The 17,549-nt window shown below is 32.3% G+C and overlaps 1 protein-coding gene across 1 annotated transcript in view; it reads right to left on the bottom strand.

Annotated features, from left to right (window-relative positions):
- LOC143059392 (ADAM 17-like protease) overlaps window positions 1–5,594 on the bottom strand; it is a 60,215-nt gene extending 54,621 nt beyond the window's left edge. Inside the window, exons 1-5 of the mRNA XM_076232883.1 lie at window positions 5,480–5,594; window positions 4,020–4,143; window positions 3,345–3,478; window positions 1,964–2,052; window positions 275–390 (exon numbers count right to left, since the gene is read on the bottom strand). Coding sequence (XP_076088998.1) covers window positions 275–390; window positions 1,964–2,052; window positions 3,345–3,478; window positions 4,020–4,143; window positions 5,480–5,540 — 524 coding nt within the window. The 5' untranslated portion in view covers window positions 5,541–5,594. The remainder of the gene's footprint in view (window positions 1–274; window positions 391–1,963; window positions 2,053–3,344; window positions 3,479–4,019; window positions 4,144–5,479) is intronic.
- Window positions 5,595–17,549: the final 11,955 nt, after the last annotated feature.

The raw sequence follows: 17,549 nt of genomic DNA, 5'->3' as shown, positions 1-17,549 counted from the left end.
TAAACATAAAGAGTGAGTTGTCTGTGTACTATATAATTCTGAAAAGGCTTGTTGATTTTTATTACAACACTGATACTGAATGTAAGTAGTGCTGTTTACCATAAAATGCACCAGGTGCGGTTATTTACAATTAATAAAGGTTGATATTTCCATACACAAGATAACGTAGCATCTATTGAATACAAGCATTGTGATTTGTTGCTATCATAAATGTATCTATATTCATCAAAGGCATTTCCTAAAAGGCAAAAACGTTTTTGGCTTCTACTCTTACCCATTTCCCCCTTTCTGAGCCTCTTCCATTTCTTTTGGCCATTTTGCATCACTTCCTTTGTAGACCATCATAGTTCTACTGGCTCTGACAAGGCTGTCTATGTGCCTCCATGCTGGCTGTAACAAACAGAGGTTTTCTTTAATGTAGATTCTTATCATTCATGCAGGACTAATTTCCTACTTTATTGGCCTTTTAAACTTTTTTTATTTCGAGCTTCACTGATGGGTCTTTTTATTTGTAGATAAAACTTGTGTGTTGCATAATTTTTTTTTATCCTGGTATCTATGATGAGTTTATTTTCATGGATTTTGTACTTATAGCTATTTTTTGTGGATGTGGCTAACTAATTGAAGAAATCTTTAATCAACACAAGTCCATTGGACTGAAATAAAGTAAAAATTTACTCTACAGAATGTTGCCTAATGAGTAAGAAATCTTAAGAAAGGACATTATCTCCTCTCTGGTGGCATCTGACAATTTAAGAAAAGTGATGGTTTTACTCATTGTTGAAGGCCCTTAAGCTATATATATATAGTTGTCTCATTCAGGGCTTCCAAAACGGTGATATATTCCGGACATTTGTGTAATGTCCGGTAAAAGTCCGGCTGGGCAAAGCATGAAACGGTCATATACATTTTAGTTTTCAAGGCTTTTTCGTTCATTTTAACATAATTCACGATCTTTTTGACCCAACCTTTTGCCTTTAACATCCACACATTTCCGGTCATAAAAGTGACATGATGATTAATTACTATCAAAACAACCCCTACTTCAATACTTTCTAATTTTAATCAAGGCTAATTAGTTGTTGGACAGGTGATATCTACCTGTTCAGGTGACAGGTAAACTATGTTCAGTACCGGACAGCGTATAAATTGATCGGTCTATTCACAATTATTTTCTTACATTTCAGCGGTCTGTAGCTCATTGATTTAGTCCAAAAGATTAAAATTATAAGAAATTAGTTTATCTACATGATTTGATGAAAAGTTTTAAAAGGTTTAAATGAAAAATCGTCAGAACTACGTTGAATCCACTAGAACACGTATGCGCATGTGCAAAGGTGGGAAATTTAATTATGCATCCTTTATTTCTTCAAAATGCTAAAATTATCATTGATACCTGTATCTAAACGTTCATTTCAAGTATTTTGTTGAAGAAATAACTTGAAAAGAGCTTCTTCACTCAGTCATGCTTTGCAAACGTACACGGATTTTAAGTATCCGTTTATGGTCCATGTTTTACCATTGTCAAGTCAACATCCGGTTTTAGAAAAACGTGATTTTAAACGAAAATAAAAGTTTTTGACATATCATTTTGCACAAATAAAGAGTCTATTGCAGATATGAGCACGCTGATGTGCACACTTTGAATGATGCACTGCCAATTTAACAGTTTACATCCAAACATCAAATTCATATCAAAGTAAAGTTTAAAACCGTTTTTTAATCTAATGTCATTATCATTGGAATGGCCATCTGATTCCCATAATTGCCTTTTGTGACTAAGTCTTCAGGGATTAAAATCGGGATCAGATATAAAATGTCCGGCTGGCTCAAAATTTTTTTGGAAGCCCTGGTCTCATTAGTAATTGTATTATATCTTCTTATTTTTATCATATACCCATCATTTTGCACATAGTGGTTTTCAAGATAAGGAAGGAGATAGAAGACTACAATTATAACTTACCTCAATAATAAAACTTTCGCCAGGGATAGATATTGTGGCAGATATAACCCCATCATGGAGAAAGGCATTCACCTCAGATTTTTCCTCTCCTAAAAATACAAAAGGCATGGTTTAGTAGTTTCTTCTCTTTATAATAACAGTAAACTTTAAGTTATAAAAATAAATAAGGCCTGATTCATTAAGTTTATATTAAGACCCTTAGAAAAGGCACTGTGAAATCTGAAATATGGGTGGGTGGCAAGTACAGTGATAATATTTAAGGTAAGTAAAATTCAAAATTTGACTTGTTCCCTGGTTACATGATTTGATGACACCTTTCCTAGGTACCATGTATGTTTAAATTGAATAACCCTATGTATAAAAAAAAATGATTGACTGATGCTTCAGAAATTCCCTCCTACAGAACTTATGCTTTAAAGCTAAATTCACAGCATAGGGTTAGAAAAAAGAAACTTGCTCAGTTGACCATGACAGCAAAAATTGTAACGTGGTGATTAATTAATATTTTTTTAAGTTGTCATGTTGATGGCAGTCTTTGCTACAATCTCTAGTTTGGAGATTAGACAGTTATCTTTTTATGAGGACTTGATACAAAGAAATCCATCAACATTTCAGTTGTTGTACATTGTAGGTACTAAAAGTAAAATAATAAAAACACCAAACTACAAGGAATTTCAAACTAGAGGGTCCACAATCAAAAGATTAGATTATCTGATGTGGTTTCTTTTTCAGATAATTCCGGGCCTTGAGAGTAACTAGAAGTTTTTGGTTGCAATTTTAATTTCAATATACCGTATTTATTCTAATAAACGCCCCGGGGGCGAATACAATTTCCGAAAGGGGGGCGTCAATTAGAGAAACGAATTTCGTACCTTACTTCATTAACCTTTACCTGAACTTTGTTGAAACAGACTATAGTAACATACACGTGTTTCTTATTGTCTCCATAATCTATAAATAGCGTTTATCGGTAATGTGACCTCATCTAATAATTTGTTAAAATTTTCGAATGAACAAGCGTCAACATCAATGGAACATAATTTCAACAGCTGAATTAGGGGTTATCATGTATACAAAAGTATCTGAAGTTATGCAATCGGCGACAAACCAAGATGTGAACAAGAGGAAGCTAATCCAAACGATAAATTTGCCGTCAAACTCGTCTTTGTCATTGGAAATGAAGAAAAATGGCGGCGTTTATTAGAAGTCAAAAGTTTTGAACACACTATTTTCGGTAGGGGGGCGTTAATTAGAAGGGGGGCTTAAAATAGAATAAATATGGTACATAATGTTAACTTTTTGAAAGCAATCGATATTTTTAACAGAAATAAATACATTGAGTTTAAAAATTCGTTTGTTGTTTGTAAAATGCCATTCTTACCATCTAAAGTTCCATAATAAAAGCTGTTAGTATCTAGATGTTCATCTGAAAAGGTTCCATCGCTGTTGACTAAATGCACTTTAAAATCTTGCGTAAATAATCCCTTTGCTACTTCCAAATTCAAAGAAAAATTTCTGAAAAATATTTAACAAACATTATTTATATAAATTATATTGTTATAATAAAATAAATGAACCACTGTAATACAATGAATATCTTACTTTTTTCAGTTTCCTAAATGTAAATGTAATTTTAATGAAAAAAATATTTCTTTCAAGTTCATGAAGTTGTTTATAAAATAAGCCACCCATGCTACTTCATGTAATAGTCAAAGTTGTAATTAAATGCAAAAGTACAGAGATAGATAGAATGCATGAACTATTTGTCATATTTGAAATTGTTTTGTAAATAAACATTGGTGTTTATAGTTTCTCTTTCTTATGAATTGCGTAACATTTTGTCACTGTTTTTTTTTTTAATTTTAATTATTTTCTGTATGGTGAGGATACTTATGCCATAGTGATTTTTAAAGAAAACTGGTTTCAATAATGAAATGTCATTATGATGCATAAATTGAAAACTGGTTTACAATAATCAATCATGATTTAAAAGAAAATCGGACCATATAAAAATTAAAACTTAAAGTAATCACTATATATCATGATATATACTTACCTTCCTAAAGCTGAAAATTTGACATGCTTATTATGAGGAGAATCACCAATGCTTCTCTTCACAACACTTTCAATATCAACTGATTCAAGTGTCTCATAATAGCCTAACTTTTCATCAATAGATCCTGCAATATAAAATTTATTAAGTACAGTTTTTAGTGTGCATCTAATTTCCAATGTTTATCACATATTTTTAATTATAAATACAAATTTAAAAATATTTTTTGCAGAATTCCACAAAATCCACATATTTTTGTGTATATTTCATGTCTCATAATAGCCTAACTTTTCATCAATAGATCCTGCAATATAAAATTTATTAAGTACAGTTTTTAGTGTGCATCTAATTTCCAATGTTTATCACATATTTTTAATTAATAAATACAAATTTAAAAATATTTTTTGCAGAATTATACAAAATCCACATATTTTTGTGTATATTTAATGTTTCATTCACAATCAGATGACATTTTACTATAAAATGGTAAGCAGGTCACATATGGAGGCAAATTTGACTACCTGTCCCTGCGTGTGACGTCACAACAACAAAAGTCAATAGGAACAGGAGATCCAAAAATCAAAACCGTATATTCAGCGATAAACAGTCTGACATGCAAAATGTAAAACATTTCAAATGACAAAACAATTTGTTTTTATCTAGTCCAAATAATTATGACGTCTTGGAAGGCTATTTTAAATTTTTCTTTTACGCCGTAATTTGTATGTTAAAGTCGAAAATCAATATAAAGAAAAACTTCTCCAGATTCATAATTGTTTTTCCGGATTCACAGTGTGTATACAGTATTTATAATAAAATTCAAATACATTTATAATTTAATAGTAATCAGTTCAAGTATCCTTGGTCTATTTAATCGGTTAGATTTTGTTATTTTGTCTCTTTTAAATATTTTATAGAAGACATAGTTATCATGGTCATAGAAGGAAAAAAAATGGAAAAAAGTATATATTTGTGGTCTGCGGAGTTCAATAAGTGTGGTGTTATACACTCTCCTTTTCTGTTCTATGTAGATAGTTGATCTCTTAACCTTATGATTTGTTTAATAAATGACTAAAAAAAAAATTTGGGGTCACCTTTATGATAAAATAAATGTTCTGTGGTGTTCAACGATGTTTCGGTGGTGAAAAGACCTACCGCTAGTTTTTATCCTGTTTTAAATTATGTGAACTTGCCAGAATATTCATCATGTTGAATAAATAAGCTTTGTTTAGGGTCGACAAGGTATGCAAACAGAGACAACATAAACTCTAATGAGCTTTTAACCGACATGTTAATCAAATGTGGGAAGTATTTGGAGGAAGAAGAAGACTAACCAGCTGCTAACGAGTAACGTAAAACAAAATTATATGACGATTGTGTTTGTTTGTTTAGAACTGAACGGATATTCTGTTTTTTTTTCAGTACAGATCATGTAAAAAAAATAATCTCAACATTTCATTTACCATGATTTGCATATACAACGTGGACAAATAGACAAATATGCACTAGTTTACAGATGAACATCTTTTCAATCTAAAAATGTTTTCATTGGTAACCCCGCTCACATCAAAACTTCCGGTTCCTTCAAGGGAGATAATTAATGCTCCAAATTTGGCGGGAAAATTCAGAAATGATTGATTGCTAAAATATGGGCCGCAGCGACGCAAGAATACTATTTTGCGACAAGAGCTTTTTCGAGCGTTTACGTTGATCTGATTTTTTAATTAAATCTTATAAAAAAAAAAAAAAAGTAAAATCACAAAAATACTGAACTTAGAGGAAGATCAATTGGGAAAGTCCATAATCATATGGCAAAATCAAATAACAAAACGCATCAAAAACGAATGGACAAGAACTGTCATATTCCTGACTTGGTACAGGCATTTTCAAATGTACAAAATGGTGGATTAAACCTGGTTCTATAGCGCTAATTAACCCTCTCACTTTAATGACAGTCTCATCTATTTCCGATATTTTTACATTGATGCGTTAAATAAACAGACACAATAAATAAAATAGTCAAAATATGGGTACATCAGTCATCATCGTTTAACAATTTTAAAAGGAACAATTAAACAGAACACAAAAACATCTACTATCTACGAACACATTTATTGATTTGAGTGTCTGACGTCAGACAATTGTATACGTCACATAAATTTGTCGTTCAATGTGCGTACAAACAATTTAAAAAAATTTCATGGGAATGGTAGCATACAGGGTTAAAAAATCAAAAGTATGTAAGAATACATTTAAGAAATAGACCGAGATTTAAACTAGTCCAAAAGTTATATCTAATAGAATTTATATGAATCCAAAAATAGTTAATTCCACTACGCGATTGAATGATTTTGACGTGTCGTGTCGATCTGATCAGTAATACGATATGAACGTTCGAAGTCTTACAACATATGACTACGACAGATAATACGATATGAACGTTCGAAGTCTTACAACATATGACTATGACAGATAATACGATATGAACGTTCGAAGTCTTACAACATATGACTATGACAGATAATACGATATGAACGTTCGAAGTCTTACAACATATGACTATATGACAGATAATACGATATGAACGTTCGAAGTCTTACAACATATGACTATGACAGATAATACGATATGAACGTTCGAAGTCTTACAACATATGACTATGACAGATAATACGATATGAACGTTCGAAGTCTTACAACATATGACTATGACAGATAATACGATATGAACGTTCGAAGTCTTATAACATATGACTATGACAGATAAGGCCGATACAGTGTCTTACAGCTTTATACCTATTCTAATGATTAAACATGTTTATACTCGTCAAATTGTTAACTTTCTGTGAACAGTGTTTCTGGTAATTTCACATTGACTCATATGTAAAAATTATAGTGTGGAACGTCAAAAGGGACATAACTCGAATTCGAATGTTTAGCCGGTTAGCATACATGTATGATCATGTATAGTTATAAATTATTTTGGACATTTTTTAAACTCGAACTGGGACTATTCTGTATTTTCTTCATGATACTGTACCGCAGGTTTAACTGAACATAATTTGAACTGAGTTGGCAACTATTCTGAAGACGCTCAACTGTGAATTCTGTATATACATATATATTCATTTCTTAATTTGGCGTATAAATATTCGCATACGCTTAAATCAGTAATTCTGTTTTCACACATATCCAGATTTCGCGCCTTTTCTCTTGTCGAGAAAAAATTACTGATCAGATCGACACGTATATTTTGCATTCATGATATGTAATTGCAGTTATCTCTTTTTCTGATTTCACATTTTTATATTTGTAGATTTCCTACCATTTTTCGGAGATACAGAGACCATGATTTACATGACCAGAGTTGTCACAATTTATTTCTATTAAACTGATCAGTACAATTTCTCATCCCAAATTGCTTTTTGTTTTATTTATGTATCATTAAGACAATTTTTATGTTCGTATGAGTATAGCGAAGAAGAACATAAATATATATATATATGATAATACTCTGTGATGATTCCAAAAGCACAACGAATCTTCTTAACACTGTACTCTATAGTACTCGGCATGTTTTGGCATAACTAGTAGCATGTTTCTAAACTTGAAATATAATCAGTTGATGTTTATTCCAAGAGTGAAAAAAAGAAGGCAGGTAAAAATAAAGTCATCCTAGCACCCCCCCCCCCTCCTCTCTAATTAAAAATCACATGGTTACTCCGTACCTTAAAGACAAAAAATGTGTGAAAAGGTTGACTATACTGACGGTCAGTTTGCTGTAATTTTAAGTTCTTTAAATATATAGCCCATATTAATTAAATATTTTTCTCGAACAGCTTTGTCACGGATTGCGAAAAAGCACATGTAAAAGAAAAGATAAGAACATAAACTGACTGATCAGGACCACTATTAAATTTTGGAAATTAATATTCTTATTTATTTAGATAAAACTCACTATTGGATAATTTTATGAAGATTGATTTATATAAAATTATCATAGTAGTCTTTTACTCTTTTTTTTTAATATCGAAGCACATTGCTATTGTCCGTTAAATGATATAGATTTTTATAATTAGATCATCGAATTCTGATTACCCAAATGGCAATAACTATACGGGCGTTTTTCAATAAAAGCGTTCCTTTCAGACTTAAAAAAAATTGAAAATCAACTAGTCTAAAATTTATTTTCAAGAGTTATTTTACCTCTATTATAGACCTGTTTGTAAACAAAAAGTGCAATCTTGAATACTCTTTAAAATTATATTATTTTCATAATTTGTGTACTGTTTCGTAGGGGACTTTTGTCCCCTACGAAACTGTTTCTAAACACACATATTTTTGCAATTTTAAATGTTTCCTATAGACATTCCAGTTTGTTTACTTTATATACTAGAAAAATCTCATTTTTTTTCTGAATTGGAGAACCGTTTTTATCGATAAAGATTAGACAGTACTTCACATATGAAGGTACAACTCATTGTACGTAGTGTACATTTTGATGCGTTTCGTAGTTGACAAAACCGTTTCGTAGTTGACAAAACCGTTTCGTAGTGGACAAAAAGTTTCGTAGTTGACATCAACCCTATTCTATGTTAATAAAAACATAATAAAAATTACATGAAACTAACCTTTGTTATTTGCTTTGCACGAATATAATTGAAAAAAGAGTAAAAAAAGACTGCATGGTAGTGGTAGTGTCCACTACGAAACGTTTTTCTCCCAAACTTGTTTCGTAGGGGACCGTTTCGTAGGGGACGTATTCACATGTTTTATTTTTTTCTCACAACCCCAATATTGCAATAGTAACAAGACTGACTGTATTCATCAAAGCGTTATTAAGCTGTACACTGATATTTTTTTCATAATTTTAAAACCAGTTACTGAAGGAGATTTGACCCGTTTCGTAGTGGACATTTACAAAAATACGGTATCACTCTGGTCCATTTGATGTGCTCAATTTTTCTTACCAACAGTTTAATTGCCGTTATAAAAGCATCACTTCTTTTGTAAGACCCTAATGTTTTTATCTCTTGCAAACAAAAAATTGCATTGATTTTATAAAACTGTTTATAAGCAAGTTTTAATGACTTCGTTTCGTAGTGGACATTGTGTTAGGGACACACCTTCTAAAATAAAAAATCCTATGTTAAAAGCTGTTTATTAAAATATGTTGGCTCTAAACATACTTTTGAATTATTAAAGAACTTATATTAAGTAAAATTAATATTTATTTCTTCTTTTTTTTACGATATTTGAGAGTATGAATGTTTAACAGGCGGTCTAGGGACATGCCATTTTGGTTGTTTTGGACGATTCAGGAATCAATATCTTATCAATCCCTCTAAAAAATAAACTGTTTCTTTGCTTAAAAATGTTATATCTAATTCAATGTACTGACTGCACAAAAAATTACTTGCAAAGATCAAACACATTTTTTTAAAAGTGGCTGGGACAAGAAAGTACGTTTTTATTGAAAAACGCCCATACATGATCATACATGTATGCTAACCGGCTAAACATTTGAATTCGAGTTATGTCCCTTTTGACGTTCGACACTATAATTTTTACATTTGAGTCAATGTGAAATTACCAGAAACACTGTTCACAGAAAGTTAACTATTTGACGAGTATAAACATGTTTAATCATTAGAATAGGTATAAAGCTGTAAGACACTGTATCGGCCTTATCTGTCATAGTCATATGTTGTAAGACTTCGAACGTTCATATCGTATTATCTGTCATAGTCATATGTTGTAAGACTTCGAACGTTCATATCGTATTATCTGTCATAGTCATATGTTGTAAGACTTCGAACGTTCATATCGTTTGCGTTCAAAGTTTTCATCGGATATTTTTTGTACTACCCTAGCGCCTGTATCAATGCTGAACCACGAAAGATATGTACCAATAAAGTCTTATATTATAGGACTATGTCTGTCAGTGCGATATGGTGGCAATATAACACAAGAAATTATAATACATCTGTATAAAAATTACCTTTGAAATGAGGTGGTATGATTCCCAATGAGACAATTGTCTTGAACATGCATGAAATATTTGCCAATGGATGTAAGGCAATTATATACAATCAAGCAATCCAATGAACAATACGCATACTGCATGGTAGGTTTTAAAAGGACCAGAACAGAACAAATATGATACAATTCAATTGAGAAAACCAACGGCTTAATTAATAACGGAACAATTTACGAAAACACATTTGGCAGACATGAACCAACGACACCACAAAACTGCAGGCTCCTGATTTGGACCAGAACATATACGATATGACAGAGTTAAACATGTTTCTGAGCGGTCAACCATCCCTGTACTTGGGACAGTGGCGTTGCATCACAACATATGAGAATAAACTATAAAAAATCAGCTGAAAAGGCTTAATTAACTCGTCATCAGATCGATACAAATAAAAGCATCACCCAAACAAATACACAGAGAACGTGACAGGGTATATATATGTATATCGTTCACTCATTAATGAAAACAAAATAGACAAAAAACAAATCAGAGAGTACTTGCAATTACTGACAGCTAGCTGAAAGCCAATAACAAATACTTAAAGAATAATTTGAATAAGACTGAAATATCAATCAGTACACATCCAACATCTCATGAATTTAGAGTAAATATCCCATTTATGGCAATGGTCAGAGAAAAAATGATCTCGTGCAATGCCAAACTATAATAGGTACAATGTATAGAAAGATTGTGGCATCGTGAAAGTACGCATGTGTTATATCTGGTATGTTTTCAATTTGCTGATAACAAAATCAATAGGTATACATAGAAAAATAATATTCAAAATTTTAATTAGATCTTAATATATATATGTATAACCTTTACACACATTCGATAAAACTGTTGATTAGTCTTGCTTGTCTCTGAAAACATTAGCACTGGTTTAATACGAAACTGTTGTGTGGGTTTATATTATTTAGTGGAACTTCAATTTCACTTTCACGAAATTGTCCGACTGATTTGCCTTTATAGAAAACGATAACAGACTCCAACATACCTAAAATCGCACTAGGCACAAAATAACCCAAATTGTACGCTTAAACGATGGGAAAATAAAATGTCATCTTTAATTAAGCCCAATAACTAATAAGATTTACTGAACTGGTGTGTGTGTGTGTGTGTGCGTGTGTTATTCCTCACTGGCTACATATTTTAGGGGAGGGTTGATATCGCGCCAAACATGTTTATCTACGCCGAATGTTTGCGCTCGTGAGGAACCTCTAACCTTTGGTATTCTTGTCTTTTTTCTTAATTTTGGTTTATTTGCATGTTTAAGAGTTAAGTTCATTTCGATGAACTAGTATATATTATTGTTTAGGGTTCCAACTGAAGCTTGACTCAGGCTACGGGATTTTTTCGCTGCGCAGATGAACCATTGGTGACTGTGGTGTTTTATGTTCTTTAGTCTGATTGTTGTCTCTTTGAAAAATCCACGTTTCGTTTCTCTATTCTACAAAGACTGCATATTTTATGAGTGTATTTGTCAGCGCAATGTATAATTATGGATTTATTTAGTTTATTCATAATTACTCAATAAATCATTTAGATTGGTGGAGAAAGTCTTAGCAGCAGGAAAGATCACTATAGTTCAAATATCTGAACCACTTAGCCATCGATGTACCAGTTACATCGTAAATTTTACGGACGCCATCACGAGTTGGTTGACCGTTATGGAATAACCGTTTCACAAATGATATCGGATATGTTCCTTACGTCGTAACTACAATCCCCTTCCCTTTCATGAATGTGACCTATCGAATTAGACTATTTACTGGATTTGTAATCACATAAGCAACACGACGGGTGCCACATGTGGAGCAGGATCTGCTTACCCTTCCGGAGCACCTGAGATCATCCCTAGTTTTTGGTGGGGTTCGTGTTGTTTATTCTTTAGTTTTCTATGTTGTGTCATGTGTACTATTGTTTTTCTGTTTGTCTTTTTCACTTTTAGCCATGGCGTTGTCAGTTTGTTTTAGATTTATGAGTTTGACTGTCCCTTTGGTATCTTTCGTCCCCATTCTTTTACACACAATATATGCTAATGGTAACATACATGGGTTTTTCGTTGTTGAAAGCTGTACAGTGGCTTATAATTGCTTACAACCACCTCATTTAAATTTTGGTGGATAATTTTTGTTATTGGCAATTATACCACATCTTCTTTTTTATATGTCGTAAACTGCTGAAGAAATTCCAATACTTATAAACAGTAGAGTTGTAGCAAATTCATCTATCATTTAGTTTAGTAATACATTTGTAACGTATCATGTTTTATGGGTAAGGGGTTTGTGGGTAGCAACTTCTCATGATTTTGTGGTTTGCTTGTCATTGTGTCGCGGATGTGGGTATTTCTACATGTAAAAAAATTTGAATATTTACGTATTTGTTCATAAAAGTTTAATTTTGTAAATACTCAAATCTAAAATGCAGAACTTTGATAGGAATCTTATTTATCAACTGTTTTCTTAAACATGAGAATATTGAGAACAAAGTTTAAACACTTTTTTGGCTATTGGTCAACTATTCCAAAAGACCAACTGAAAAGATGTGAACAGTTTCTAGTCGCTGTATGCTCTGAAAAAGCCAAACTCCCGTATAGTAAGCAAATAAATAACCCATGCAGATTGACAAACTGTGAAACAACTTAAATGAGAAAAAAACCAGCACATTTATTTACATTGCAACAATACCATGAGACTTTAAAACATGCATGATAACCATTTGGTATTTTAAGAAAACTTAAGTTTCTTGATACTATAGCTACAGGACAGTGGCTTTGGACATGGACATATAGACTTACGTGTTTGTTAGTTCTCAATCTTCTCATCTTCATGTCAAAGGATCATTTCAAAGATGTGCCTGTCGGTTATAAGTTTTCTCTTTAATAGTACAATAATAGTATATCATAGAGTCTCGATGGGTTTTACATAGTATATCATAGAGTCTGGATGGGGTTTACATAGTATATCATAGAGTCTGGATGGGGTTTACATAGTATATCATAGAGTCTGGATGGGGTTTACAGAATAGTATATCATAGAGTCTGGATGGGGTTTACAGAATAGTATATCATAGAGTCTGGATGGGGTTTACAGATAGTATATCATAGAGTCTGGATGGGGTTTACATAGTATATCATAGAGTCTGGATGGGGTTTACAGAATAGTATATCATAGAGTCTGGATGGGGTTTTCAGAATAGTATATCATAGAGTCTGGATGGGGTTTACAGATAGTATATCATAGAGTCTGGATGAGGTTTACAGAATAAATAATGATAAAAAATGTGCAGAAAAAAGGGCAATCGAAATAAACAATAGAGAATAATGATAAAAAAAAGTGGCGGATTTGCTTTGCAGAAGATGCATGCATAACAGGAGATGCCTAACGTCCGACAAATCGGTCTAACTTGCTGATATCCGAGTTCAAGTGTTTGCCACAGTTTTAGTACTTAACCTTAATCTGTAAAAATACAGTTGTCGCAGATGAAATACGTACACCCGTAAACAATATGTTTGCCTGTTTGACCTAAATATCATCTCAATGCTCAGTTAACCTTGTCTTAATTACCACAAAACAATCAGTAATTATCATGGCATATGCCTGATTGAATCTGATAAACTTAAATTGGTTACGCTATATCTTGATTTAAATCTCTTTGAAGTGGCATTGCTGTAAGTAAAATGTGTAAATAAAACATAATTATTACATCAGGCAGACATATTACAGGTCAGGGTGCAAATAGTGACGTCAGTGAAGGGAGTCATGTATGATATTGCAAAATTATTGGTCACCGGCAAAGATTGAAGCATCTCAAATGCAAGCTTCACATAATTAAGTCTTTTGTAACGTTTAAGAGCCATCATCGATTAAAATAAAAATGAGAATGGAAATGTGGAATGTGTCAAAGCGACAACAACCCGACCATAGAGCAGACAACAGCCGAAGGACACCAATGGGTGTTCAATGTAGCAAGAAACTCCCGCACCCGGAGGCGTCCTTCAGCTGGCCCCTTAACAAATATACATGCTAGTTCAGTGTTAATGGACGTCATACTAAACTCCGAATTATACAAACGAAACTAAAGTTAAAAATTATACCAGACTAACAAAAGCCAGAGGCTCCTGACATGGGACAGGCGCAAAATTGCGACGGGGTTAAACATGTTTTTTTTTTTAGATCTCAACCCTCCCCCTATACCTCGAGCCAATGTAGAAAAACAAACGCACAACAATACGAACAGAGAAACTCCATATATAAAAGTATATTTAATGTATACAGTGCGTGTCAAAGATAAGTACGTTTTGGTTATGATATTTCTGAGTGTCCTTTTATTGCAAGCAAACATATTCTGCCAATGTACACGTCATGCGCGAGAATAGTAAAACATACATATAGTAACGGTTTCGGTTGCGTTTAGGTGTCAGACCACCAATTCAAAATCCCTATCTATTCAACCAAATTATGCAATTTTCACATATTTCTAAATATGTTACCTTACGTTTAACTTAAAATAAACCAGGAATATCCTGAATTGTACATGCATCAGCTTTCTACATGCCAAGTTTCAACCTACCTTTAAAGTCTTATAAGAAAAGTCTGACATTAGGAACACAGGTAATACCAAAATAACTCCTGGTTTCTGGCAAATCTGAACTTAGTATACAATGCAGCTCATTCATCCTGATATTTTAATGCATACTCATAGACAAGGTAATTTTGGCTCAAAATGGTTTAAATGTTTCTCTTTCATAAAATGTTTCATTTCTGTATATTTGTTGATTACTTTAAGTAAACATGGACACCAAATGCACTATTTTGTAACAGAGTAGGGCTAATTTTACATAGAACGTTCTAAATTGGAGGGCGTAACTGGTGGTCTAACACCTTTATATTTTGTAAATGTATAACACTGTGTTTTAGTTTGTTACTCTGGCTTATTTTAATTTATGAAGTTTTTTTACTGCTAATTCTGTTACTGATGGCCTGATTTATTTGCTTCCTTTCTAATTTTTGTCTACGATTTATATTTGCTTTGGATTTTGTTGATAATTTTGGTGAATTGTTTTATGTTTTTGTTTGTATGGTGTATGCTTATATGTACTGATTGTATGTAAATACAATTCACTTACTTTTATTTCAACCAGATCGAACCTCTCATGCACCACTACGTATATAGAGACACACTATGAAAGAAAATGAAAATGGTATTTCTAATGTCTTGTAATCTTATTTTAATTGCTACACAAATGTCTCAAGAAAATTTATTGAACATGTGTAAACTATTGAAGGAAAAAGGGTTCTACTTTTGATGAACTAGATTATGTATATAAACTCATCAAAATCCTTTCATCTTATATCCGTCGATATTCTTTTTAATATTGCATGTTATCCATTTAATTGAATTTGTAAACATGAATGTACCCAATGGAATGATATTCAAATTGATTATGATATTAAACCAGTTAATCGGGCAATTTGATAGTCTTCTTTGACAGAGTATGATAGCCTACATTCCCTGCAGTGAACAAAAAGCGAATTTCAGACTTATAATTAATATTGAAATTCGGACACTCTAATATGTTTTAATTGATATTACAGGGGATATGGGCTCATATTCTCTGTGTGAAAATAAGGGCAACAGTAGTATACCGCTGTTCGAACGTAATAAATCGAATGAGAGAAAACAAATCCGGGTTACAAACTAAAACTGAGGGAAACACATCAATAATTAATGGGAACTACGAAACAGAAATACTAGTTATGGGCAACAAAAAAGCAAACGAAAATGCAACACAACTACCATTTTTCTGACATGGTACAGGACATTTTAAGAAAACATTGTGGGTTGAACCAGATTTTGTGGCTACCCAAACCACCCGCTTTCATGGCAATGTTAAATATAACACTAAAATGATAACATCACATGAAAGTACTACAATATAAATAAATGAAAAAATATTCAGGGTAGAGAAATACACAAATTAACAATACAATAGATTATTACGACATGCTAATAGTTATTTAAGGTACCAGGCTTATAATTTAATACGCCAGACGCGTGTTTCGTCTACATAAGACTCACCAATGACGCTCATATCAAAATATTTATAAACCCAAAAAGTTAAAAGTTGAAGTGCATTGAGGATCCAAAATTCCAAAAAGTTGTGCCAAATACGGCTAAGGTAATCTATGCCTTGGATAAGAAAATCCTTAATTTTTCGTAAAATTCAAAGTTTTGTAAACCGGAAATTTATAAAAATGACCACATTATTGATATTCATGTCAACACCGAAATGTTGACTACTGAGCTGGTGATACCCTCGGGGAAGAAACGTCCACCAGCAGTGGCATCGACCCAGTGTTTTAAATAGTTATCAAAGGTACCAGGATTATAATTTAGTACGCCAGACGCGCGTTTCGTCTACATAAGACTCATCATTGACGCTCATATCAAAATATTTATAAAGCCAAACAAGTACCAAGTTGAAGAGCATTGAGGATCCAAAATTCCAAAAAGTTGTGCCAAATACGGCTAAGGTAATCTATGCCTTGGATAAGAAAATCAAATACAGCTAATGTTATCTGCCTGGGATAAGAAATTCCTTAGTATTTAGAATAATTCATACTTTTGCAAACAGTAAATTCATAAAAAAAAAATGACCATATAATTGATAGACATGTCAAAACAGAATAAAAACGAACACGTAAAACAACCTCAGCACACAAAATCAGCACAGCAGAACCACGCATTGTATGATGTATATATAATTCAAATTCGCCTAACAGATCAGTGGAAAGAAAACGCTAAAAAGTTTTTTTTCATTCTTTGATTTTTTGTGAACTCCAAGATTATAAGATGCCCTATATCTACTGCTTCCGAATTAAACACTTGTTTAGGCTTACATTTTCATATAAATTTTGCAAAAACTATGCTGCTGCTTATGACAAAGTCACATTGCAAGCTCTTTTGTAAATGTTTAATTTTTTAAGGCTACGTTTAGTAATTTTTTTCTTTATTACTGCTCTATGTCGGCCCTATGTCGGCTCTTAGCACTGCTGAGGAAGGAAAATTATTGAGAAATGACTATGATACATGAAAAATCCCCTAAAAAAACCACACACACAACATGTTAATAAAAGACGTTCTTGCAGTTTGATTATAGTTATTTTTCGCTGGGTGTCCATATTTGGTATTTAATAATATTTAATCCCAAACTCAATATCAAGTTACAGACCAACACAATGCTTAATTTAATTACTAATATCTTTATCTGTATACACACTGTTTCATTAAAAAAGATAGTACGATTCTGACTCTAGATTATTTTTAAAATACATGATTTTAATCCCTTTTGTCAGTAAAGACATAGCACAATTATTAAATAACTGGTTAACCAAATCTTGTTTGGTTAAGGTATTAATCCAGATCAGTTTAAATTAAGAATGGTTCTTTAAAGGCGTACCCGTGTGAATATGTGTATTACTGATTTTG

The sequence above is a fragment of the Mytilus galloprovincialis genome, chromosome 14 (genome assembly GCF_965363235.1).
Source record: "Mytilus galloprovincialis chromosome 14, xbMytGall1.hap1.1, whole genome shotgun sequence".
NCBI lineage: Eukaryota > Metazoa > Mollusca > Bivalvia > Mytilida > Mytilidae > Mytilus > Mytilus galloprovincialis.
The sequence above is the reverse complement of the archived record's forward strand: the minus strand, read 5'-3'. Positions and strand labels throughout refer to the sequence as shown.